At 34.0% G+C, this 26616-nt stretch overlaps 1 protein-coding gene and 1 non-coding gene across 2 annotated transcripts in view; both read left to right on the top strand.

The window, feature by feature from the left end:
- Nucleotides 1-26616, top strand: part of Abcb7 (ATP binding cassette subfamily B member 7) — a 104406-nt gene that overhangs the window by 21020 nt on the left and 56770 nt on the right. Inside the window, exons 2-3 of the mRNA XM_027922961.3 lie at nucleotides 20466-20543; nucleotides 22971-23057. Of these exons, the coding sequence (XP_027778762.1) occupies nucleotides 20466-20543; nucleotides 22971-23057 (165 nt within the window). The remainder of the gene's footprint in view (nucleotides 1-20465; nucleotides 20544-22970; nucleotides 23058-26616) is intronic.
- LOC114081515 (U6 spliceosomal RNA) lies at nucleotides 3829-3933 on the top strand. Its single transcript, XR_003580816.1, has one exon. It is a non-coding gene; the product is annotated as a U6 spliceosomal RNA (small nuclear RNA).

The following is a 26616-nucleotide window of genomic DNA, read 5'->3' on the forward strand; positions in this document are numbered from 1 at the left end:
CTAATATGTTAAAATTTCTTACAAGGCACACAACTGTGTTCTTTTTTTTTTTTTTCAAAGTAATCTTGTCCTATCCAAGATCCCTTGGGAGTCTATAGGATATTTAGGATGTTTTTCTCAATCTCAGCACAAAATGCCATTAGGATTTTGATAGGAATTGCATTGAATCTATAGATCACTGTGGGTTGAAAGGTCATTTTAACACTGTAAAGGCTCCCCATCCCAAATGTGTGTACAATTATGTCATGTAGTCTTTTTTTTTTTTTTTTTGGTATGAAGGATTGAACTCAGGGGCAGTTGACCGCTGAGCCACATCCCCAGCCCTATTTTGTATTTTATTTAGTGTCTCACTGAGTTGCTTAGTGCCTCATTTTTGCTGAGGCTGGCTTTGAACTCACGATCCTCCTGCCTCAGCCTCTGGAGCCTCTGGGATTACAGGCATGCACCACCACACGCGGCAGTGATCTTTTGATGAGTTCACTTTCATTTTTGATTTGCTGAAGTTTGAAATTCATAAGTACTTCATGAAAGAATTTTACTTAAAAATAGAATTTTAGTGAATAAAACAGATTTCAGTGATAGTCATATTGGAAAGTCAAATATTGTATTCCATCCAAATTTCATTTAAGTAAACTTGGTTTACTCTTGGATGGCATTTCAAATGGCTTGTTAGCTAATGTTTTAATTGCCAGAAAAAGCAGTTGCTTTTCTTAAGTACAATAAGCAATTACACATGAATCATAGATTTATCAGATTTGGCATTAGGAGACTTCAGGGGTAATCTATTCCATTTTACTGATCTTACAATTGAGAAAATGAAGAATCACATGGCTTGTAGCATAGTGAGATAATGAATGAACCCAGCTCAGAAGAACCAAGTGCTCCTAACTTCTAATAGAAGATTGTTCTGCCATGGCATTTTAGGATTTTAATTCTCTTCATTTCAGCAGACTTTTATGTATATTAACCATTGCTCAATTCTTCCTGGAATTCTGACCTAAGGACTACTGAGATGAACATCCACAAAGAAATTCAGGAATGGGTGGAGCTGTCATTCTCTTCTTTCCTTGGGTTTTCTGTTACCATTATATTTGAAATCAACTGAAAAGTTGAGAAGTTGAACCAAATTTTAAAGACAGTTGCTGGTAATAGAAATGTCAAGTTACTCCAGATTTACTGTTAGTGTTTTTAACTGTTAATTTAACAAATAATCAGAAAGAATATTGTGTGTCAAGAAATGTGGTTGGCCAGGGGTAAACAGGCTTAGTCCTGCCCTCCATGGACCAGATGGGTCAAATAGATGGGGATATGGAGATACAAACATGAAATGATGACAACAAATTAAAATGCAGAATTGGAAAAGTGACAAGTGCTATACTGGAAGGTGCATGCTGCCATGAGACTTGCACCTTATCAAGAAAGTTAGGAGAGCCTTCTATGAGATAATGATGCCTGAGCAAAGATCTGAAGGATGAGTAGGAGTTAAATAGGCAAAGAAGAAAAGGGAGAGCATTCCAGGCAGAGGGAAACACATGTACTAAAGCTCTGTAGTGATTGGGAGTCCAAGAGCACAGGGTAAGATACTATAAGACTAGAGAAGAAGAGAGAGAGGTGTGGGTCTAACTATGCAGGGCCTCCTGAGTCATGTTAGGAAGCTGATAATCTTAGTAATTATAGCAATCTATTCTTGGGTACTTATAAAGCATTCAAGATTTCAGGAAGGAATGTTGCCTAGGGTTGGGAGTTGAGGGGAGAATATATTCTTTAAAAGCACCTTAATTGATTCTCACAGATGGTTTCTGTGGAAATTTCTACATGCAAGCTTTTAATCTATAAATGTATAATCATACGGGTTAGTACAAAGGTTCCACATGCTTCCATGTATTGCAGAGATGTTCTTAGTTTATAGAAAATAAAATGAGTGGATTCTCATGATATCAATAGTGTATATGCACATTAGCAACAAATTTATATAGAATGTTTGAGACCATATGACCAAAACTGTAAAACTTAACTGAAGTACATTAAGGAAAATTCAAATGAGAAAAATACTAGATTATCCAATATTATATTGATGTTGATGTTCCCCAACATCAATCTAGTTAATAGATTGAGTGGAATCTTGTCAACATACCTACAAAAATTTAAGGAGGCTTTGACAATATTATTTTGTCAAGCTGCTCTGGAAGTGTTAACTGGTGAGACAAACCAATGAAATTTGGTTTAGAGAGTAATGCAGGTGTGTTTGAAAGGAAAAACTGATCCTATCCGATATTAGGCTATATTATAAAGTAAGCAATTTGGTACTGGCATATGTATAGTCAGGGAGGTTAATGAGACCAGATATCAAATGTTGAAACTGACCCAAATATAAATTTGGTATTTGACAAATTTTTCAGAATTCAGATCAGTAGAGGAAAAAAGAGATTTTTACTTAATATCATATGCCAAAAACAGCAAATGAATTAGGAATTAAATATTACCAAATTCAACCTTAAAAGAAAAAAATAATATGACTATTCCTTTTAATATTTGACAAAATAATTTATTAAGAAAACTATTCTGTGATTATTTGTTGTTGATGTCAACATTACAAAAATGATGATTTACAATAACATAACAATTGTGTAAATCAGATATATCAGAGGGAGAATTATCACTTTCTAAATAGTATCATTTATGAGGGACAAGGTGCAGTAGGGAGGGCAGAAACCATAAATATATCTTAAAGAGGTATTATTTACAGGGTAAGAATGGATTTTCTAAGCATGAGAACAAAGAAACAGAATTAATAAATTTGATGGTGGAAAAATAGTACATATGTCTTTGTCAAAGATGACATAAAAACCATAAACATTTATAACATAAGGTCAATAAAGGGTTAATACACTTACACACGAAGAACTTATACAGATGAATTTTTTTTTTAACAAAAAGACCAAAAACCCAATTGGAAGATAAAGAAGTGATGAGGCTATTCATAAGCAAAAGGAATATGGGATAAATAGTTAATACGTATAAGAAAAGATGCCCAACTTTGTTTTTTTTAATTATTTTAGTTATAAATGGACACATTACCTTTATTTTATTTGTTTATTTTTATGTGGTGCTAAGGATCAAACCCAGTGCCTCACACATGCTAGGCAAGCTCTACCACTGAGCCATTACCCCAGCTCCCCAACTTTATTTTTAAAATCAAAGAAATGAGTTAAAAACAGGAAGATCCTCAGTCCTATTGACAATAGTAAAAAATATACATACATATACCTCAGTGTTGCTGTATTCAAATGATTTTTATGCACCACTACTGGGAATGTAAGTTGACACAGCATTTCTGGAGGGCAGTTTCTCAGATAAAATAAAAAAAAACTTAAAAAATGTTCATGCCCTTTGACCCAACAATTCTACTTCTAAGAATCTATCCCAAGGATACAATTAAGAAAGTGCACAAGAGTTTATAAATGAATTCAAGGATATTTTTTACTGTATTAATTGTAATAGAAAAGTTGAAAAAGTTTTATAACACTTAGGGAAATAAAATGATGTTTTGCCAAGAAAATTTAATGACGGAGAAAATGCATGTCATGTAATGTTTGGTATAAAAAGCAGGATACAAATTCAATAGGCCAAATAATTGTACTTTTAAAAAAATTTAGCCAAATTTTTAATTGACATAGAGATTATAACATTTATGGCACATGATAATTTGGTACATATATTCAATGTGTAGTGATCAAATCAAGGTCATTCGCATTTCCCTCTCCTTAAATTGAAAAAAAATATATGTGAGAGAAAAAGAAATAGTTTGAAAGAAAGCACATGCAGTGCTTGCTTTGGTAGTAAATGTACTAAAATGGGAATGATGCAGGGAAGACTAGCATGGCCTCTGCACACAAGGATGACATACAAATTTGTGAAGCATTCCATATTGTTTCTAAAGAAATAAAAGAAAGCACACCCAAAAAAGAAAGCACACCCAAATGTAAAAACTGTTTATTTCTGGGTGCTAGGATAATATATGATTATTATTTTCTAGGCTCTATATTTTCAAATTCTCTATAGTGAACCTAATTTATTTTTGTGATACTGTAATATGTTGAAGTAAATATAAATTTTAAGATCCCACTTATATTTTCCCCTTTGCTGTTACCTTTAAGTTTCTCCAGGAAGCAGCTGCTAGAACCTGAACCGATTTCTGCCTGTGTGACTTGATTCAAAATTATAAAATACCAACATGCTGGTGAGAGATGACTTTAGCTTGTCTGTCCTGTGCTGCACATTGCATCCTGATCACATTGAAGTCTACCATTAAAAAAAAAAAAAAAAAAAACTTCTCAAGATTTTGTCCTGGTAGTATAGCTTCTGTTTTTTTCCCCCCAAGTCTGATAGTTCACAGGTAAAATTATGAAGAATATAGGAATTTTGTGATAGAGGAGGAGAAGAATAAGAGAAGTGCTGTAGCTTTGTTTTCTGGTTTCTCTGGGTTTTAGTTTTGACTTGGGATGCCTTGTCCTTCCTACATCCTACCTTTAAATTAAAGAAAGTATCAAAATAAGGCCAGAGATGAGATTGTATGGAAGTAATAACTGTACACTAATAAAAACATAAAAGGAGAAATCTTTCCTTTGACTCCCAAACCTATGTTAACCTTTCATCCTAGTTCTCTATCAAAGTGAGAGTGAAGACCTTCCAGGTGGAAGGGATTTCAATTAAATCAATGTTTATATGAGTATTTTCTTAGTGAAGCATTATGAAACTTGGTATGGTAGATACAAAATATGTTCTATGCCCTTATTGAGTATATAGACTAATTGGATAAAATTTAATACTTAAACCTAAATTTTAAAAAAATGATTTAAAGAATAGTTTAGAACCATAGTAGAAGAGATTACGTGACCAATTGATTAATTGACCAATGAGGTAGGTAAATCAGTACTCAGAGGAGGGAGAATTACTTTAGGCTTGGAGAAGAGAGTGTATGGATAAGATTTAGGAAGGAGGTAGCGTTTTGAGTGAAGTCTTGAGGGACTTGTACTCAAATAAAGAAGGGAAAAGACATTCTAGGCAAGAGAATTGGTGACAGTAAAAGTGCAAAACCATGTCTGGGGGTTAGTGAATACAATCATCCCTCAGTATGTATAAGGGGATTGACTCCAGGATCCTCCTCATACCAAAACCCACTGATATTCAAGCCCCTTATATAAAATGGCATAGTATTTACATATAACCAACACTCATCCTCTTGTTTACTTTAAATCATTTTTAGATAACTTATAATTCCTAATGCAATGTAAATGCTTTGTAAATAGTTGTTATACTATATTGTTTAGGAAATAAAGACAAAGGGAACAAGCCTATATGTGTTCAATACAGATGAAACTTAAAAAAAATATTTTCAATCTTTGGTTGTATCTGTGGATGAGGAACCCATGGATAAGGAAGTCTTAACATCAGTTTGAATAAAGTGTTGAATTTATGAATTAGAGCTGAGGGAGACACGACTGAAAAGGTCAGTTGGCATCAAATCAACAAAGAACTTGAATACTATTCCAATAGTGTTATAGTTTGCAGGGAGCCATTTGAGAATTTTGAGGAGGAAGACTAAGAGTTTTAAGGGTTTTGAAGAAGATGAATCTTGAATGGTATATAGCAATGAATGACAGGTGTGAGCTTGGACTTAGGTACTGGGTTAGCTGCATCAGAATTACCTTGGGGTTTTTAAAAATAGTTTCGGATCTCTGTATCACATCCTTGAAGATTCTTGTGCAGCATGTCTAGGAGCATAAAGAGCCTATATTTTTAAAAAGCTCCCAGAGGATAGTCAGGCTAGGAAACAGCTCTCCTATAGAAAGTATGAGAAGGAATAGGGATTGTTTAAAAAGTTGTTCTATGTTTCAAGTTCCTTGCTAATGGCTATGAAATGATATGAAATGTATTTCTTAATTTCCTTTTTTAGTATTAATATCTGGTTTGTAGGAACACTTATAAAGATATTTTATCAAAACTTAAAAAGAAAAATATTCTAAAGCAGCCAACACTTAAAATTGATTAAATACAGATTTGACCAGCATTGCCAAGCTTGATTTTTGTATATTGTATACATACATATCTGTGTATATGTATGTGTGTGTGTGTGTGTGTGTGTGTATATATGTACATATGTGCCTAATAGCTATAGAATACATACTTTTTCTTCTGTTGGAGCTCATTTGTATATACAGTATTCTCCCCTTATCCACATTTCTCTTTCTGTGGTTCATTTACCTGTGGGTCATCTGTAGTCCAAAATATTAAATTGAAAACTCCAGAAATAAACAATTCCAAAGTTTTAAATTATATGCCTTTCTGAGTAGTGGAAACTTATGCCTGGTGCATAAATTATTCCTTTGTCCAGTGTATCTAGACTGCATGTACTACAAGTCTATTAGTCACTCATCAGATTGACTGTTGGTATCACAGTGCTTGTATATAGGATTTGGTGCTATCCACTAGTGATCTGGGAACATATAGATATGTGCAGATAAAGAGGGACTACTGAGGGTTCCAATTTCTTCATATCCTTGTCAACATTTGTTAATATTTTTTAAAATTTGAGTCATACTAGTAGATGTGCAGTAATGTTTTATTGTGATTTTTATCTTGTATCCTCCTGAAGACCAGTGTTATTGAACATCTTTTCATGGATTTTTTTCTTAGGCTTCTTTAGAGAAATGCCTGTTGGATCTTTTTTTAAAATTTTTAATTGGGTAATCTTTTATTGTTATATTACAAGCATTCTTTATATATTTTTGATACCAGTCTTTTACCAGCAGAATCATTCTTAAGGATTTTCCTGTTCTGTGAGTTGTCTTACACTTTCTTGACATGTCCTTTAAAGTAAACAAGATTTTAATTTTGGGGGTGAGGGTACTGGGGATTGAACTCAGGGACACTTGGGCACTGAGCCACACATCCCCAGCCCTATTTTGTATTTTATTTAGAGACAGGGTCTCACTGAATTGCTTGGCACCTTCCTTTTGCTGAGGCTGGCTTTGAAGTTGCCATCCTCTTGCCTCAGTCTCACGAACTGCTGGAATCACAGGCGTGTGCCACGGCACCCCACTGGTTTTAATTTTATTTAAGTTCAATTTATCTGGGTTTTTTCTTTCTTTGCCAATGCTTTTAGTGTCTTATCTAAGAAAATTTTGCCTAACCAAGGGTCATGAAAGAATTCTGTATTTTCTCCTAGGGCTTTTATGGTTTATATTCTTCTAATTTGGTATTTAATCTATTTTGAGGGTCATTTTGCATGTGAATATCCAGTTATCTTGGGAGCATCTAGGGAAAAGACTATTTTTTGTCCCATTTAATATTCTTCACACTCTTGTAAAAATTAGATAACCATAAATGTTTAAATGTTCATTTCTAGAATTTCCATTCTACTTCATTGATCTGTATTTCTGTCTTTGTGGTAGTACCACCCTGTCCTAATTACTGAAGTTTGTAGTAAATTTTTTGTTTGTGTGTTGCTGGGAATTGAACCCAGGGCCTTGTGCATACGAGGCAAACACTCTACCAAATGAGCTATATCCCCAGCCCCTGTAGTAAGTTTTGAAATGAGGAATTGCATTTTTAATTTTCTTCTTCAGGAATATCTATTACTCATTTGCTGGATCCTCTTTGTCTATGGTAAGTAATGTTACTTTCTCTTGAATCCTTTTTTGTCTCAATACTTCTTTTTTGGGTGGGCTGGGGTCCTGGAGATTTTATCCAGGGGTGCTTTACCACTGAGTCACATCCCCAGCCATATATGTATATTTTAATTTTGAGACAGGGTATCACTAAGTTGCTGAGGGCCTCAGCCTCCCAAGTTGCTGGGATTGCCATTGTGTGCCACTATGCCCACTTGTCTCATTTCTTCTTGAATTTTAACATTTTCTTACTTTTTACTTTTTATTTTTCTGGAGACATTATTCGTTATGTTTATTCTTATTTGGGCTTTATTTCTAAAATACCTTTTCTAATTCTTTCTTGAGTTCTCTATTATTTATGAATTTATCTAACTTGGATTTATGTTGTTTTTTCATGTCTGGTATCATTTTCTTATTCATCTGTTCTGTTCTTGGTTTTATCTAGTTGTTCTGTTTTTAACATGAGAATTTGGGAAAATGAAAATAATACACTTCCATTGCCTTACCATCTCCCACATTCTGTGCTTTTAAAAACTCTTTATTGAAGTATAATTTATATGTAGAAAATGCAAATATCATACATTTTATATAGATACATCCATGTAAATTCGTGCCCTGTATGCCATCATATTTGAAAGACAAATTTAATTGCATATAGAAATCCGGGTTCAACACTCATTCTTTCCATTTAATGCTTTGAAAATACTACTCCATTATCTTTTTTGAATCCAGTATAACTATTGAAAAGTCCCATCTTCTTTTTTTATTTCATATGTTATTTGTTTTTTCTAGATTCTTTTAATGTATGTTATTTTGCTTTGATATACTTTAAAATTTAATTATGAGTAGGTTCAGGTGATATTTTCTTATTTCTCCTTTTGGCACTTTGTGGGTTCTTCTAATATGAACTCTTTCATCTTTAATTTTGGCATATTTAATCTCTTATTTTTATAAACATTTCTTTCTCTCCATTTTATTTTTTCCTTTCAAATAGATGCTAATACACCTTTCTTTTCCTTTTATTTATTGTTACTTTTCATACCTAATATTTCTATTCTGTTTTCTCAAATATGTCTTCTTCCCCAGCCTCTTCCTTTTTAGGCTTTTTATTTTCCCTGCCTGTCTGTTATTCATTGCCCCAGGCATATGTCTTTGTATGCTTTCAACATATGACCCTTGGTAAACCACTTCAGCTCCAAGGTAGTTTTGATGAGTGCAAAACAAGGTGAACTCTTGACCTAGTTATTCAGGGATCTGCTAGACAAGTCAAAATGTACAACCAGATTTCTTTGAGAGCAAGGTCTCTGTTTTTCCCTCTGATTCCAGCAAGTAATATCTAGAATATGGGTTGCTATCCCTATGGGGGATTGGGAGGATTGTATGTGAGTAAGTATAAATGTCACAACACTTTTCAGAAACTTAGCAACTTCTTTTTTCCTTGTGTACTCCTGGTTGCTGTTAGTTTTTCATTACATTCCAGAGTTCAGAAAAAGTTGATTTCTATCTGACAGTTTTTGCCAGTTTACTCATTGCATTAGTGAAGGGATGAGTTTTTGGAATATTATACTTTTGTCATTTTTTTGTTACATCACTCCTATATTTTTTAACATCACATTTACATTGATGCTTGTACCAAAAAATGTGTATCTTATTCTTAGTAGAAAAATCATTCTAAAAGTTTCAAGATTATTGATCTGCAAGTGACAGTAAATTCAATAGGTCCACTGATATTGTTAGTATTAATAGTGTGTTAGGAATAGATATCTCTATTTCACTACTTACTGGCTTTGTGACCTTGAGCAAGTCAGCCTCTGAGACTCAGTTTCTAGTCTGTTAGATGGCAATAACAACAACAACAATAATAATACCTATCTTATAGAGTTGGAGGAAGAATGAAGTAAAACAGTGTAGTGTTGGGCATTAGACCAGCCAAATAATATGTGCCCAGTTAATGGTAGACACTGTTGTTCTTTACCAAATATGATTATAGAATTGCTGTTCTTTAAAAAAAATAATGTTGCAGTGGCAGAACAGCAAGGGCTATATTCAAAGCAGAAAGTGGACCACTGTTACATTTTCCCTCTGTTAATTTCTACATTTCATTTCTATGGAAAAATAGGCAACAACATCTCCAAGCTCTTCCTGCTGAAAGAGAGTCAGGTTGGGGGAAGTAACCCTTGTTACTTGTTCTCTGCCAAAGTCCTATCAAATGGGGTGTGGATAGTTAAGGGCATTCAGCATCAGAGCATTCCAGATGTCCACAGTGGCAGACGGCAGGTGACTGGACAAGGCATACGTAGGGCAGGGATCATGCTAAGACAACAATAAACAAGACAGAAAAGCATTACTATTTTTGTAAACAATGAGCACAAAAGCAATTAGTTAGTATTTCATGCGGTCTCGGAAAACCATGAAGACAGTAACTCATAATCATATCAGTGAAAAGCAGATTGAGTTTATCAATATAGGAGGTTAGGAAGATTTGTAGATCTATGAGATCAGACTCAAATTAACTCAGGACAGCTTGTGACTTTGTGATCATCATTATTAGGCACTCCCACACAAGAATCCTATTTTATAGCCTCCAGCTTTGCTTACTTTTGGTAGAGCTGAAACAAGTATACATCTTAAGTTACATTAGAATAGCTGTTCTTATAAACATTGCGTATAATATAAAAATCCTTAGAAGCCAAGATCAAAATGAAAATATGGAAAATTGTAATATAATAACTATTCTATCCGTTAGTGATATTACAACTGTTTTATATTACAACTGTTTTGCACTAAGCATCTCTAGGGATGAAGTAAAACTAAAGGTTTTTTTAGGGTAGATGATGGTGGCAAGGCAGTCAAGAGACCATCTCATAGCATTTGTCTTGTTGTGACATTTATTTCTGGATCTATCAGCTTTAGGTTATGAACTTTAAAAACATAAAGATTGTGTATTTAGAAATTTTTGTTGTACACAGTGTGTAAGATAAAACCCTTATTGTATCGCAATAGTGAGTACAGTTCAAGAAGTTTGGGCAATTTAGAGCAAAGGTTTGTTCTTGTATCATTCTAGAGTGACTTGAAGGCTCTAGGTGCTTTTTTCAATCAGGGCAGCTTTTTAAAAATATAACTCTTTAAATGCTTCTAGGAGAGCTGTCAGTTTTCTACCTGGCATTATTTGAAAACAAGAGTTCTAGCTATTGTATTGTATGAATCATGATCACCTTTTGGAATTGTTGAAGTGTGTTTGAAAAGAAGAGTGGATATTTTTAGAAAAAAATGGACAGATTTTCAGGGCTTTTTTTTACAGAAAAATGAGAGGGAAGAAAAATTAAGACCTTTTTTTCTGTTTGTGTTTTGAGGGTGAATTTGCAATATCTTGAAAATGTCCTCTTTTTTATTTGAGAAGCTACTTCAGTCAGTTCAGGCAATAATAGTGCTATCAGAAATACACAGTTACATTCTAAATCATGTTTCTGTTCAAATAGACCACGAGAGACAATGGAATAGGGGTTAGCAACCTTCTCAGACTTGAGTATCATTAGCAGTACTCAACTAACAATTAAAAATAGGCAGAAGAAAGAGAAATCAACACATAAAAAGAGAGAAACAAAAAATGGGGTAGCAAGGAGATAAAGAGAAGACACTATGTTGTGGGGAGTGGCAGATGATATCAGAAATTGCCCCAAATGCCTGTGCTCACCTACCTCTCTCGTAGAAATTAGCCTTTAGCATTCTATAGAAACTAGATATGGATAAACCAAAAGGCATTTCAAATCTATAAAACCAAATACTTTCTTGAGTATACCTTTTCCTTTGAGTGCTAAGCTTCTAATTTCATTGGGTATCACTTGTAAGTCCTGAGGTTGGGTTTGCATTTATATCAGTATTCTTTTAGAGTAAACCTATTTATAAGCACGCTGTGTCATGAATTTCCTACCAAAGAACTGCCTGTTATCAGCCTTGCTGGAATGCTTATAAAGAAAACCAAGGTGTTTTCGATATGACCTGCATAGTAAGCCTTGCAGAATGACCCAAGCAAATGAAAATACTATCTTTTGAGTTTAGGGTGATTTTCCAGGTAATTTAGTCATCAGTGGCAATTTGATCCATCCATAAAAAGCAACAAATATAAACAAGCATTTATAGAAAAATATAACTAAACAGAGTGGCATATCTACTGATTGAAATTGTCTAGCTATGGAACTGAGAGTTAAGACATGTGCTTGAGGGTGCTCTTCCAGGTACACATTAGTAAACAAAGAATAAGATGACTAAATTACTGAAATTTGAAACTGCAAAATAGCATAAAATAGGTCCATTTCCACTTTCTCAACCTCTCTCACATTATCTCAGTATTCCAGTTTCAGAGGGAAATGCGTAATAATGTCTCCATTCTATGTGCAAATACAATAGGGCTATGAATCTTAAAAGTACTAAGATTCATACCAATTTTAAGTTTTGGGGTTCTTAACACAGTATATTCACTATAAAATGTGTCCTTGGTAAATTCACTCTTAATATGATAATGAGTTTGTGTTTGCCTCCTAATTTCATGATTTAAACGGAGTTGGTTCCGATTTTTTTCTTAACTTTTAGTATTCAGGTTTTTGTGTGTGTGTGTGGTTCTGGGGAATGAACTCAGGACCTCACAGATATTAGGATAGTGCTTTGCCACTGAGCTATACCTCCAGCCCAGTTTGGTTTTTATTGCACTGAATTTGGCAAATGCTGTATAATTCTTTGTTAGACTATTAGCAAGCTGCATGGAATCTCACACCACTTAGCTAAAACTTACACAGCAGTTGATTGTTTCATGACAAAAAAGTGTCATGATAATGAGCTTCTTATGTGAATGGGAACAAGGAAACTTACTTCATAGAAGTTGCCTAAACAGCTATTATATGAAGCCTTGTATTAGCTGCTAAATAGGACTAGCTGCTGGTGTTTATGTCCCTAGAGGTATGGAAATTTGGTAGATAAAAGGAAAAATATTTGAGGAAGAGGGGAAATCTGTACAGACTTTTCGTTTGTATGTTGTTTTTTGTGATGGTATTGGAGAAGTTTATTGATGGGGATTTCTTTTTATCATGTCATTCTCAAAATCCTTGGAGGTTGAAGGATTTTATAAATCATCCAGAGCAGGGGTCAGACTTAAACAAACATAAGACCTGAAACCAATTCTAGCATGCCACCTATGTTTACAAGGCCCCTGTGCTAAAATATTTTTAACCTTTTTAATGGTTGTGAAAACAATCCAAAATATTTTATTGTCCATAAATAAAGTTTTATTGGAACATGGCCACATTCATTTTACTTTTGCATTATCTATGGCAGCTTTCAGTGCTAAAATGACAGAGTCCAATAGTGTCAGAGACTCTATGCCTTCAAATCCTAAAATATTTACTATCTGGAAAAGGACCTCAGAAGAATAATCCCATTTATGATAGCATCAAAAGGAGTAATATACTTATAAATAAATTTAAACAAGGAGGTAATATATCTGTCCAATGAAAACTATAAAACACAGATAAATCAAGATGCAAATAAATGGAAAGATATTGTGTGTTCACAGATTATAAGACTTATTATTATCAAAATTTCAGTAGTATCCAAAGCAATATATACATTGAACGCAATCTATCAAAATTCCAGTGGTGGTTTGGGGATGTAGCTTAGTAGTAGAGTGCTTGCTAGAATGCATAAGGCCCTTGGTTCAAGCTTTGCCTAGCATACATAAGGCCCCTGTGTGTGTGTGCATGTGCACACATGCATTTGCATGCATACACACACAAACCCAGTAGTTTTTTTTTCACAGAACTTGAATAAACAATCCTAAGATTCATATGGAATCACAAAAGAATCCAAATATTCAAAGCAGTCTTGAGAGGGAAGAACAGAGTTGGAGGCATTCCACTTCCTGAGTGCAAAGCTATAATACTCAAAACAGTGGAGTACTGACACAAAGACAGACACATAGACCAATGGAACAGAATGAGAATCCAGAAAGAAACTCACATATATAAAATCAAATGTGAAAAGAAGTCTCTTCATTAAATTGTGTTGTGAAACTGGATATTCATATGAGAAGGAATGAAATTGGACCCTCATACCATATACAAAAATTAACTCAAAATGAATAGCAGACTTAAACATAACACCTGAAACCATAAACCTCCTAGAAGAAAACATAAGAGAAAAGCTCATTGATAATAGCCTTAGCAATTATTTTTGAATATGCCACCAAGAGCTCAAACAACCAAAGTAAAAATAAATAGGATTACATTAAACTAAAAACCTTCTTCACAGTAAACAAACAATGGAATGATAAGGGAACCTGTGAATTGGGAGAGAAAGTTTGCAAACTGTATATCTGATAAGTGGTTTATACCCCCAAAATATAAGGGACTCATACAACTCAGTAGCAAAAAATTCAATTTAAAAAATGGGTAAAGGACCTAAATAGACATTTTCCAATGAAGACATAAAAATGCTTACCAAGTATATGAAAAAGTGCTCAATATCACTAATCAACAAAGACATGCAAATCAAAACAACAATGAGATACCACATTACTTCTGTTAAGATGGCTTATCAAAAAGAGAAGCCAGGCACAGTGTCACACACCTGTAATCCCAGCGGCTCAAAAGGCTGAAGCAAGAGGATAGTGAGTTCAAAGCCAGCCTCAGCAACTTATTGAGGCACTAAGCAACTCAGTGAGACCCTGTTTCTAAATAAAATACAAAATAGGGTTAGGGATGTGACTCAGTGGTTGAGTGCCCCTGAGTTGAGTCCCTGGTACCAAAAAAGAAAAAACAAAGAGAAGAGAGATAATAAATGTTGGTGAGGTGGTGAACCCTTGTTCCATTGTTGATGGAATTGTAAATTTTCATAGCTATTATTGCATTCTCACTTTCATTGCAGCATTATTCACAGCAGCCAAGATATGGAAACAACCAAAGTGTCTGTGGATAGATGAATGGATAAAGAAATTGTGGTGTGTGTGTGTATACAAAATGGGATGTTATTCAGCTTTTGCAAAGAAGGAAATTCTGCCATTTGCAATGAGCAATTGAATGAACCTGGAGGATATTGTGTTATGTGCAATAAGCCAGACAGAAAAATACTACATAGTATCTAAAGAAGTCAAGTACTTAGAAACACAGAGTAGATAAACAGTTATGGGAGTTGGGCAGAGAGGCTGGGAAAATGTTAGTCAGAGGGCACAAAGTTGCAGCTGTGTAGAATATGTAAGCCTAGACATCTGTTGTATAGCAAAGTGACTATAGGTACTAATTCTACATTGAATATAGGAAATTTGTTAAAAGAGTAGATTTCAGATGCAGTCACCATACACACACAAAAAATGTAACCATGTGAGGAGATGGGTATGTTAATTACTTTGACTAATAATCATTTATATATATACACACACACACACACACACACATAGTCATCCATCATGTTGTATAATAAAAATAAAATAAGTAAATATAAAATATGTCATGGCGATAAGTGCTATTAGCAGGAATAATGCCAGATACTGGGGGTAGAAAGTAGGTTAGTATTGCTGTTTTTGGTGTATTATACTTTTATGTTATCTTCTGAAAGTTAACCTTGTTAATAAATATTCTACCCCCCAAATTTCTATCTAGCTCTTTATAATTACCAACCCCATTCTAGAGTCATCAACTTTTGTACTAATAGAGGTCTACCTGATGATTTTGTGGCTTAATGAATACTCGGGTGATGAAGAGAACTGTCCAAAATCCTTATGCTATGCTGTCATTTATCCATTCATTGTAAAAGCATTTATTGAATACCTAACACAATAAACAAATCCTTTATCCTTCAACTTTCAGCTGAGAATTATAATTAAAAAATATAAGAAGTCATCCTACCATTCCATTCTGTCTCCCTCTCTCTCTTTCTCTCTCCCTTTTCCTCTTTGTCCCCTACACCTCTCACCCCCAACTAGTTTCTAGCCAGTTGAGAAGAAAATCAAGTTTTATGTTGTAATTTTATACTTTTAAAGTACACTAAATGTAGTTTTTTTTAAAGAGAGAGGAGAGAGAGAGAATTTTTTAATATTTATTTTTCAGTGGACACAACATCTTTATTTTTATTTTATGTGGTGCTGAGGATCGAGCTCAGCGCCCCGCGCATGCCAGGTGAGCGCATTACCACTTGAGCCACATCCCCAACCCACTAAATATAGTTTTAAATCATAGCAGTTTCTCTTTAAGAATGTATTAAGAGCTTAAGTGCAAATGTTTTAGGTTATGATCACAGTTGATTAATGATCAGATGTTAACAGTATTCACACTTAACTCTTTACATTGTTAAGCATTCCATGCATATTGTATGAACAGATGTAAACTTTCTTTTTGTTCCTGAAGCTTCAGGAATATAGAATATGTAATTGACTCCAAAACCTTGATGGGTTGACAGTGAGTACATTGTTTTAAAATTACTTTTTATTTATTTTTTTCCTTTTTGCAATGCTAGAAATCAAATCCAGGACCTTATGCCAGGCAAGTGTTCTACCAGTGAACTACATCCCCAGCTTTTTAATCTCTCTCTCTTTTTTTTAATTTGGTGGTAGTTCAAGGGTTATAAACATAACATAAATTAAATTATGAAAGTTAAACATCATTAATAAGTACTAACTAAATTTATTAGTAGAATTTTTATTGTAAAGATTGAATTTTATCCTAAAGGAAAAAAATAATTGTAATGTGAATGGGTTTCGATTTTATTACTCTTTTCTCTTGAGTCTTGATCTCATTTACTTAAAGAAAATTTTTTTCTACGAGGTCAATGATTTTAGTATTAATATTCATTTAATAAATCTTTTTTTTTTGTACTTTGGTATTAAACCCAGGGGTACTTTACCACTGAGCTACATTCCCAACTCTTTTTATTTATTTTTTTAATTTTGAGACAGGTTCTTGCTAAGTTGCTTAGGGCCTTGCCAAGTTGCTGAGGTTGACCTAGAACTTGTGGTCCTCCTGCTTCAGCCTCCTAAGTTGCTGGGCTTACAGGTGTGCACTACCACGCCCAGCATTATTTTATAAATCTTGAATTTCTGCACAGAACATGACTTTATGCCCATTCAACTGTTTATCAAAGATTTATATATTTAATGATTAGTAGATGGAAAGTGCTCTCCTACATGAGAACATGCATTATTGTGCTCAGAAGTCATAGATTCTTTAATTTTGGATTCTTCCAGAATTTCTTCTGTTTTAGGTGAAATAAACACAAATCTCTAGGGAAAACATTTTAACTTGCCTCTTAAAATGAACTAGCAGATTATCATTTTCAGTACACTTGATTTCTTTGGTAGCTGTGCACATTTGTCATGTCTGTTATCTTCAGTAATATATGGTTTATTACTTTGTATGTCTTTGGAGGGATGGTGTTCTAAATAAATTCAGATGCTAGGTATATTAAAGAAATAAGTTATAATCTACTCAGTTATGTTTTTAAAGAATTCTATTAATAATACCAGGCTTTTTGTTTCATTTCATAAAAATCATAGAATTTCAGAGTTGAAATGGCCTACAGAGGGCAACTAATCCAAACCTCTAATTTTCAAATCAAGTTTCGTAGAATTAATCTTGTTTTCTCCTATTGTCCACCTACCTCAGTTTGTATGAGGAAGATGTTTTGCTATAAACCCTTCCCTTGGGATTTTAAAATTAGAGCTATTCTCTAATTTACAAAAGCAAATTGTTTTAGAAATGTTTATTAGTCTATTGTTTAGATTTCAGCATTTTTCCATAGACACAATAGGGTAAGGTTCTAGGACTAGCCCTTAAAGGTGTTATACCATTATGTGATTGAAATTTTTATCCAAATGAAAGAAGTTTTGAATAATCAGTGCTGGTTATCTCTAGGGAACAGGAGTAATGACATTTTAGAGGAATATGTCAGGGACTCTCTTTTTTTATCTCTTACACTAGACTGGGTATGAGTACACATGTATTCATTTTATTGTGTTTTGGTTTTTATATGCCTGAGATATTTGATAATTTTAACAATGCTGTTTTAGTACTAAAAATTTAGTTAGGATATGAACATTCAGAAATTATTTACCTTGAATACTGATGCTTAAGGGAAAAAAACCAGTTGGATTAGAGAAGTATAAAGAGGTAGCTAGATTTTCTGAAGGGGTTTTATGACTTCTTTCAAGGACTTAGGTTTGATGGTGGTTATCTCATTGTGCAAAGTAACACTTCAGAATATGTTTTTGCTGTTAATTTAAGTATATTGCCAACAGTCTTTTATCTAGCAGCCATATATAGGCATGGTTTTGAGCAAGGAGAGAAGAGTCATTTACTTGAGATAACCGGACAAGTTGTGAAAGGCAGATTAAATTGCAGATGCAAGTACAAATATAGGCAAGATCTTGCTTTGATGTAGTTACTCAAACTAAGGTCTTGTGAAAAAACAAGAAAGTGGGGAAATAAAGCTTGTGCGAGAGCCAAATATGGAGAAAGGGGGAATGAGGAAAACGTGCAGTTAAGCACCAGAAGGGCATCATTGATAGTGAGTGGCTTGATTATTATGGTAAAGAGGGTATATGAAATGGGGTAGGAGCTTTAGTTCAGCCCAACAGTGTGCAAACAGCCATTGGTATTATTGAGATCTTCCTATATTAGGAATTGCATTAAATATTTATAAATATAGGGCTGGGGATGTGGCTCAAGTGGTAGCGCGCTCACCTGCTGACATGCATGCGGCCCGGGTTCGATCCTCAGCACCACATACAAACAAAGATGTTGTGTCTGCCGAAAACTAAAAAATAAATATTAAAATTCTCTCTCTCTCTCTCTCTCTAAAAAAAATATTTATAAATATATATAAGCAAATCAACTATTTATTACATTTTAGGAAACATCTGGGCTAATTTTCTCAATAACTTGGTTACTTATTTGTGTATGGAGGTGTTTTGTTGCTATTGATTATTTAGTTTTTGTTATTTTGCAGTGTACAACATTTTTTTTTATGTTGAGGCATTTATCCAGCTGTACAACCCACGTATAGCTTAGGAAATCCTAAGTATTACTTGCCTTTTGGGGAGAAACATGACTTAAGTGAAGCTTTCCTCACTATATCCATGATGCATATCACAAAGATATGTGTCCATTTTACAGCTATTTGGTATTACCATGGAGAGATTCTTTATTCTGCCTTTTCCAGCTCTTCTTCTGGAATATTACCAAGAAAAAAAATGCCCCCTGAGGAAACTTTCATTGGATTCCATCAGCTAGTTACATAGAATTGTTTGGCAAATCTTGTGACTGGTATCTATATTTATTTATTCAGATTAAGACTAAAGAGGGAACAGACACTTGGTAGAGCACAATTAAACACAGTAAGGGAGTTAGAATAAAAGAGGATTGTTTGAAAAAAGTGTAAAAGCCATTTAAGAAAGAAATGAGGTTGAAGACTTTGGGGGCTTTAAGAAATAAAGATATAAAAAAAGAAGAGAAACAAAGACAGAAACTATTATGGTTTAGTTATGAGATGTCCCCCAAAAGCTCATGTGTGAGACCATGCAAGAAAGTTGAGAGGTCACCTGATCGAGTTATAAAAGCCTTAACTTAATCAGTGCATTAATACACTTGAATGGATTAACTGGGTGGTGAGCATAGGCAGATAGGATGTGACTGGAGGAGGTAGGTCACTGGGATCATACTTTTAGGGTATATATTTTGTCCCTCATGAGTAGAACTCTCTATCTGCTTCTTTGTTGCCATGTCCTGAGCAGCTTTCCTCCTCCCTACTCTTTGCCTTAATGTTCTCCTTCATTTGGGGCCCATAGCAATGAAATTAACTGAGACCTCTGAAACTGTGAGCTCCAGATAAACTTTTCCTTCATTGTGTTGTTATTGTCAGATATTTTGGTCACAGAAGCAAAAAAGCTAACTAAAACAGAAACTTATAGAAAAGGGGGATAAAAATAAAATACAATTTGACTTTTTTTTATTTTTTATTTTTTTATTGGTTGTTCAAAACATTACAAAGCTCATGACATATCATCTTCCATACATTTGATTCAAGTGGGTTATGAACTCCCATTTTTTACCCCAAATACAAGTTGCAGAATCACATCGGTTACACATCCACATTTTTACATAATACCATATTAATGACTGTTGTATTCTGCTACCTTTCCTATCCCCTACTATCCCCCCTCCCCTTCCCTCTCATCTTCCCTCTCTACCCCATCTGCTGTTGTTTAGAGAATTTGACATTTTTAATGGGTAATATAACTTACTTTCTATAGCTGGACCATAAATTTGATATTTTTGCTTTTCAGACATGTGTTCAAAACATAACCAGTTCTATAACATTGCTATGGTTTTAACTTTAGGATTATTTATGTGTTAGTCAACTTTCCATTGCTGTGAAAAAAATATCTGAAATTAATACCTTAAAAAAAAGGAAAGGTTTATTTTGGCTCATGGTTTCAGGGTTTTCAGTCCACAGTCACTTGTTCCTGTTGTTTTGGGCTTATGGCAAGGCAAAACATCGTGGCAGGGAGTGGATGGTGGAACAAAGCTCCTCACCTCATGGCAGCTGGAAAACAGAAAAAGAAGAAGGAGCCAGGTTCCTAATATACCCTTCAAGGCATACCCCCCAGTTACCTATTTCCTCCAACTAGTCCCTACCTTCTAAAGTTACCACCAGCTTCCATAGGGTCATCAGCTGGGGATCATGTCTTCAACACTTGAGTTTTAGGGGACATGTAAGTGTCCACTCTGAAATTCTGCCCCCCTTTTTTCTTTTCAGGTCCCAGAGTCATTAAGAAATGCTACATGGCAGAGATGGGGAAGAGACAATTCAAGACTGTTATTAGATGCTACAAAGGTACGATTAAGCCAGTACATCTACATATAGTAGGAAAAGTGTGGAAGCCCTTATAACATTTTCTAATTTATACTACATATGTTTTATATTTCCCAAATAATTACCCATTTCACATTTTTCTAAATACTGGCACGAAGGTATGTTACTGTTACTAGAAATGTAGAGAAAAATCTTGATATTTTTTCTACCCCTGGAGAAATCTATCTGAATCTCTTGAGATCAGTGCCAACGGGAGTAACATTTTTCATAAAGCTTTTATACAAGTAATGGCAGCTTGTTGACACTTAAATTTATCCTGGTAATTTGTACCTGATATATGGAGTGCTGTAGTTTTTCAAGTGAGTTAAGATTTTCAGATAGCAGAATACCAAGGGATTCTAAGCTTATTAGAGCCCATGGGGTAAGTGATGCTGAGTTTACATGTTGATGAGGGTTATTTTTCATTGCTAATGTAAGTGAAAGACATCTTTAAAAATTCCCAGTGCTTTAAAATGAGACACGTAAATCTCCACGATAGAAAAAGACTGAAAAATTAGAAGATGGTCTAAATCCTTGGAACTTCTGTATTTTTTATTTCTGATTAATAATTATTTGCCACTAAGGTACAAGGCATTGTTCTAATTTATGCAGAAACTATAGAAATTAATTAGATTTTCTATTATTAAATTAAAGCTTTAAGGGGAAAGTGTGCTTAATCTTATTGCCCATGATACCACTAAATTTATTTATATTTTAGTTTTTTGCTTTGTTGAAGACCTCATTATCTTGTGTGTGATATGCAACAAACCCTTTATAAAAGTTGTTGTTCAGCCTTTTAGAGGAAAAAATGTGTCATAGAGAGGCATTGCCAGACTAAAAATTACCTTTTGATGTTTTTCTTTTACAAAATACTTTAAGGTTGTTGATCTAAAAATCAGTAACCCATTTATAGCAATTGCTTTTTGTGTCTCAACTGGTGAGAACAAGAAGTTACTTTTGCTTTTTTTAATTCCATTTTCATAACTTGGACCTGAGCTGATATTGTTATGTGCTATATATAGTATCAATACATGTTTGTGTTTGTAAAGGACTCTGTCCTGGTTTATTAACTACTGATTATTATGAATACTGAAAAAGCATCATTATGTTAGTTAGCTTTATACTGCTGTGGCAATATACTTGAAAAAATGAACTTAAAGAAGGAAAGGTTTATTTTGTCTCATGGTTTCAGTCCACAGTCACTTGGTCCTGTCTCTTTGGGCCTTTTGGTGAGGCAGAACATTATGGCAGAGAGCATGTGATGGAGCATAGCTGCTTCTCTCATGGCATGTGGGAAAGAGAGACAAACAGGCAAGCAGGCAGGCAGGCACATGGGGGAGAGAGGGCGGGTAGAGGAGAGACAGAGACAGGGGCGGGGACGGGGGCAGGCAGGGGACTGACAAGGTGTACCCTTATCAGACATGCCCCCAGTGACCTGCTTCCTCCAACTGGGTTCCACCTCCTAAAGTTTCCACCACCTCCCAATAGCGCCACCAATTGGAGACCAAGTCTTCAACACATGAGTCTTTGGAGGACATTCCAGATCCAAACTATGTCACTAAGTCTGTGTTCTTAATTAAGTATTTTTTTAATTGTTAAAGCACTTTCAATATTAGCAAGCCTAAATTCTAAGCCTTGTTGTTTGTATCTTGTTAATTATTATAGCAACAACCTAAGGTAAGATAATAAAAAAATTTATAATCGGTAAGATAATAGGTAAGGCTAGTTGGGAGATTTGTAGATAATGCTATTTTATAAGCTAACCTAACAAGCATTCGCCGGTATATAAGACACTGTGGTATGTACCATGGGAGATAAAAAGACAAAAGATACTGTTTCTAATCTTAAGAAATTTACTGTGTAAGAGGAAAGACAAAATGTGCTAACAAATAGCTATAGCACAATATAGACTGAAATATTAAAACGTAATATTTCTAAATAAGTACATTAGCCACAATAATAAGAAAAAGTATCAGTTGTGTAAAATCAACATTTTAATTGTAAGACAAAAATATATGCACAAGAAAAGCAAGTGATATATAAATTAAATATATATTATCCTTGTTTGCCAATAATAGAGTAATAGATTACCAACTACAGTAGTGAATGACAATAATAGAGACAGATTAAGTCAAAAGTGTAATACAAGTTAAATCTTTTAAATATTAATTGCAAAAGCTATTTAGAGAAAGTGACTTCCATGTGAGTATTTGTTATTTCTCAGTATTCCTTATATAAATTTAGCTATAAGTTAATTCTGAAGGTGTATTGCTTTACTATGCCAGGCTAAAATCAATGCCTTTGAATTTGTTTTGGGGATATTCATTAGATTACAATGTTGAATCCAGATTTTTAAACTTCTGAAATTCTGTAAAAGCTAATGGGTTGTTTGGTATCATTTTTAACTAGGCTCTCCAGACATGGCCACTGATAGAAAAGAGGAAATGTTGGCATGGTCACGCTGGTGGAGGACTCCACACAGACCCTAAAGAAGGGGTAAGAGAGAATAGCAAGTAACCGGAAATTCTTTTTGAGGATTGTGCTTACATGGAAGATAGGCACATTTAAGAGTATCATATTCTAATATATTTTGATTGACCCATCAAATTGCATGTTCTTTAATGCAAAACCACATGAACTGACCAATATTATATATATGAAATTTTCTTTGGCTTACAACAAACAAAAATTCATGACTGACTAAAATGGAAAAGGTATTTATTAACCTAAATATTCTTATTTCTCTAAAATAACAGTTTGACTTTGTTATATAATCTGCCCTTATCAATAAATAGGCAAATTAGATTTAGAATTTGTAAATACTTTTCAAGTTTGTGTGTTTGAAGGTTAATATTTTCTCTTTTATATACTTAGATCTTAGAATATCCCCTAGCTTTATAGTAAATCCTCTACCCTGATCCATCTATTTAATTATCCATATTCTTTATCATTATCATTATCATTGTACAAACATGTTAACCAGTAGGGCTGCTGAAATAAAAAGGTTTAATTGCTCTATACTTTTTCTCAGTGAGGGAAAATATCATTGGAATACTGTTACATATTTCCCCATCTGGCCCTTTTTCTTTGAATTCGCCTTTATTTTCTTCCTCTTTCTTGACCCAACCAGTTTGTGTGTGTGTGTGTGTGTGTGTGTGTGTGTATGTCTCTCAAGTAGAAATGTTTTCAGAGTTGGTAGTCAAGTGAACAGATTTTATGTAAAATTGCTTTATAGATTGTAGAGATCTAAGTAAATATTAGTTATTATTGGTAGGAACCAATTGATATGAGTAAGTTTTCAAATGCGTTTCTTCCTCTTTCCTTCATTTCTAATGCAACTTTTTTTTAATTTCAAGGAACTCAAAAGCGTTTTACATTCATGTTTTTATCCCATTTTTGTATATTACTATCCTTCATGGCTGTCTTTAGAAACAGCAAAGTATCATAAGAGAGAATTTTTAAAAATTAGCCAAGTAGTGACATTTGTTTATCCATGTGTTTATCTTTGGCATGATATTTGACCGTTACAGGATCATCTGTCCCCAAGGCCTCTGAAGGATAGCTGCTAATAATGGTCTAAATATAACTAAGGATATGTTGACTAAGGAAGGACAAGTAATCACTTCTCTTTAAGCTCAAGCAACTTCAGGACAATTTCTTTTCCAATAGAATAGAATAAAGCAAAAATTATTGTGATACTTTATATTTGATCATTATTCTTTTATTCTTTTCCCCCTGCCATCTTTGTGTTAATTTAATCTTGTTAGCCAAATAGAATCATAATAACATTTAGAGGTTATGCCAGAAAAGAGGTAATATGGAGTTGTTAAGAGCCTGAGCTCTGGAACCAGACTGCCTGGATTTGAATTGTGGCCCTATCACTGTATAATGGATGGACCTGCGCAACTTAATCTCTGTGCTTCAGTTACCTCATCTATAAAATGAGGATGATGATAACACTAAAAGGTATTTAAATGAGTTAATTCCTCACACCACATTAAATTTCTCAAATAGTGCCTAGCACACAGGAAGTATTCAGTAAATATTAACTGCTGTTATTATAATAATGTGAGATTGTAAGGTCTATCCTTTACCATAATCCATTCATTTTCAAAGCATGTATTGAATACTTGCTTTGTGCTGAACTCTATGCTGTGTACAGGAAATACAATAATGAACAGGACAAAGTCCCTGCTGTCTAGAAACTTAACATTTTAGATGACAGAATATCTATACTACCATGTAGAAGTTTAATCAGTCTGAGAAATAATACATTTTACCTTAAAATAAACTGAAATCTCCACTGCTTTCCTTTTTATTCATTTCAACTTGTGTATTTTTAACAACTACTAATCAGAATAACATATCTCAGAATTTATTTCAATCATCTATTTAGCCAATGTGTCTATCATAAAGGGTTTGTGAAAAAGGAGTGATAGTTTCAATATTTGAATACTCCTGTTTTTAAAATAGATGAACTAAGGAATTATTTGTTTTGTCATAGAACTTTAGGATTTTGGAGTTTTATTCTTAAATTTACAATTTTAGTTATATCTCTTTGTAGGAGCATCTGTTAGTGAATTTATTCCTGTGTTCTTAATAAAGACACAATGCAGAACTTAATGAAGGGCCTACCTTCTTTTCTTTCTTTTTTGTGATACTAAGGTTTGAATTCAGGGGCATTCTACCACATCCAACCCTTTTTCATTTTAATTTTGAGACAGGGTCTCTCTAAGTTGCCCAGGCTGGCTTTGAATTTGTGATCTTCCTGCTTCAGCCTCCTAAGTAGCTGGGAGTACAAGTTTGAACTACCATGCCTAGCTACTTATTTTTCACTAAGAACTTTGCTTGACATAGTCTTTTTTTATATTAGAAATACTTCTTCTTTGAGTGGATACAATCTGAAGTCAGTATTGCTAAGAAAGATTAGCCAATATTACTGAGAGATTACTAGAGCAATCAGAGAGCTTTGGTACAAATCTTGATGTAATCCGAGGAAGTGAAACAGCAACTTGGAGTATTTAAAATTGGAGGATTGGAAAGATAATAGAATAATGAATCTCTAGGCTTGTTAAAGTGATTGTGCACACAGATGAGAGACAAGAATACCTGGATGACATGGGCAGGCTGTTTTATAACCTGATTTTATACAGCATCAAGCAGCTCTATGATCTTTATTTGATTTCTCAAATTGGCTTCCTTTTGGGATAAAGAATTCACTGACTGGCCAATATGAGCATCAGTGAACTTCGTAGTTATTTTTTTATGGTGAATTAAATGGATTGTCAGGTACAAATCCATTTCAGGTGTAGCATAATCCATTTTTCTCATAGCCTAATCACTACTAGTTAAGCTTTTCATTGAAATTTCAGACCAGCAGAGCTTGGAAAATAAACTGAGTTATAGAGAAAAATAGCAGTAATTGCAAAGCCTTTACTGACAGTTTGTATTTTCCTCAACCATCCCAAACTCATATACCATGTCCCTAAAAATGTAGGGAAAGTTTTCCAGTCACCCTCTTAGTTTTTCAAGTCAAAAGACTACTGAATTTTCTTCTTTTTTTGACCGAATTTCTGTCAAGTCATTGTTATCTCTAACAGCATTGAAGTAGTTGTTTTAATTTTTAAATTTTTTTCAGTTGTTTAAATAGGACACGTACCCCCATTGTTTTCATTTTTTATACATATGGTGCTAAGAATCGAACACAGTGCCTCACATATACTAGGTGAGCACTCTACCACTGAGCCACAACCCCAGCCCTTAATTGTTTACTTAAGTCACCATTAGTTTGAATTGAGGAGACAGTTCTCTTCCTTGGACAGTTTACCTATGCCTGAAATTGTGCTAGATTAATTTTTTTAAGGAGAAGATATTCAGCATATGCCCATATTTTTACAAAACAGATACCATTCTGAAATTGTTTTTGTAGTCTTTTTTCTTTCTTACCACAAGTTTTGTTCCCAAGTAGTTTCTTTCAAAACCAATTACTTGCTTTCTGTGAGTTAGTACATTTCTTGCTATTAAAATTTAGAAATGTCTGTAAAGCCAGAATTCT

Source organism: Marmota flaviventris, chromosome X (assembly GCF_047511675.1).
Source record: "Marmota flaviventris isolate mMarFla1 chromosome X, mMarFla1.hap1, whole genome shotgun sequence".
Classification (NCBI taxonomy): Eukaryota; Metazoa; Chordata; class Mammalia; order Rodentia; family Sciuridae; genus Marmota; species Marmota flaviventris.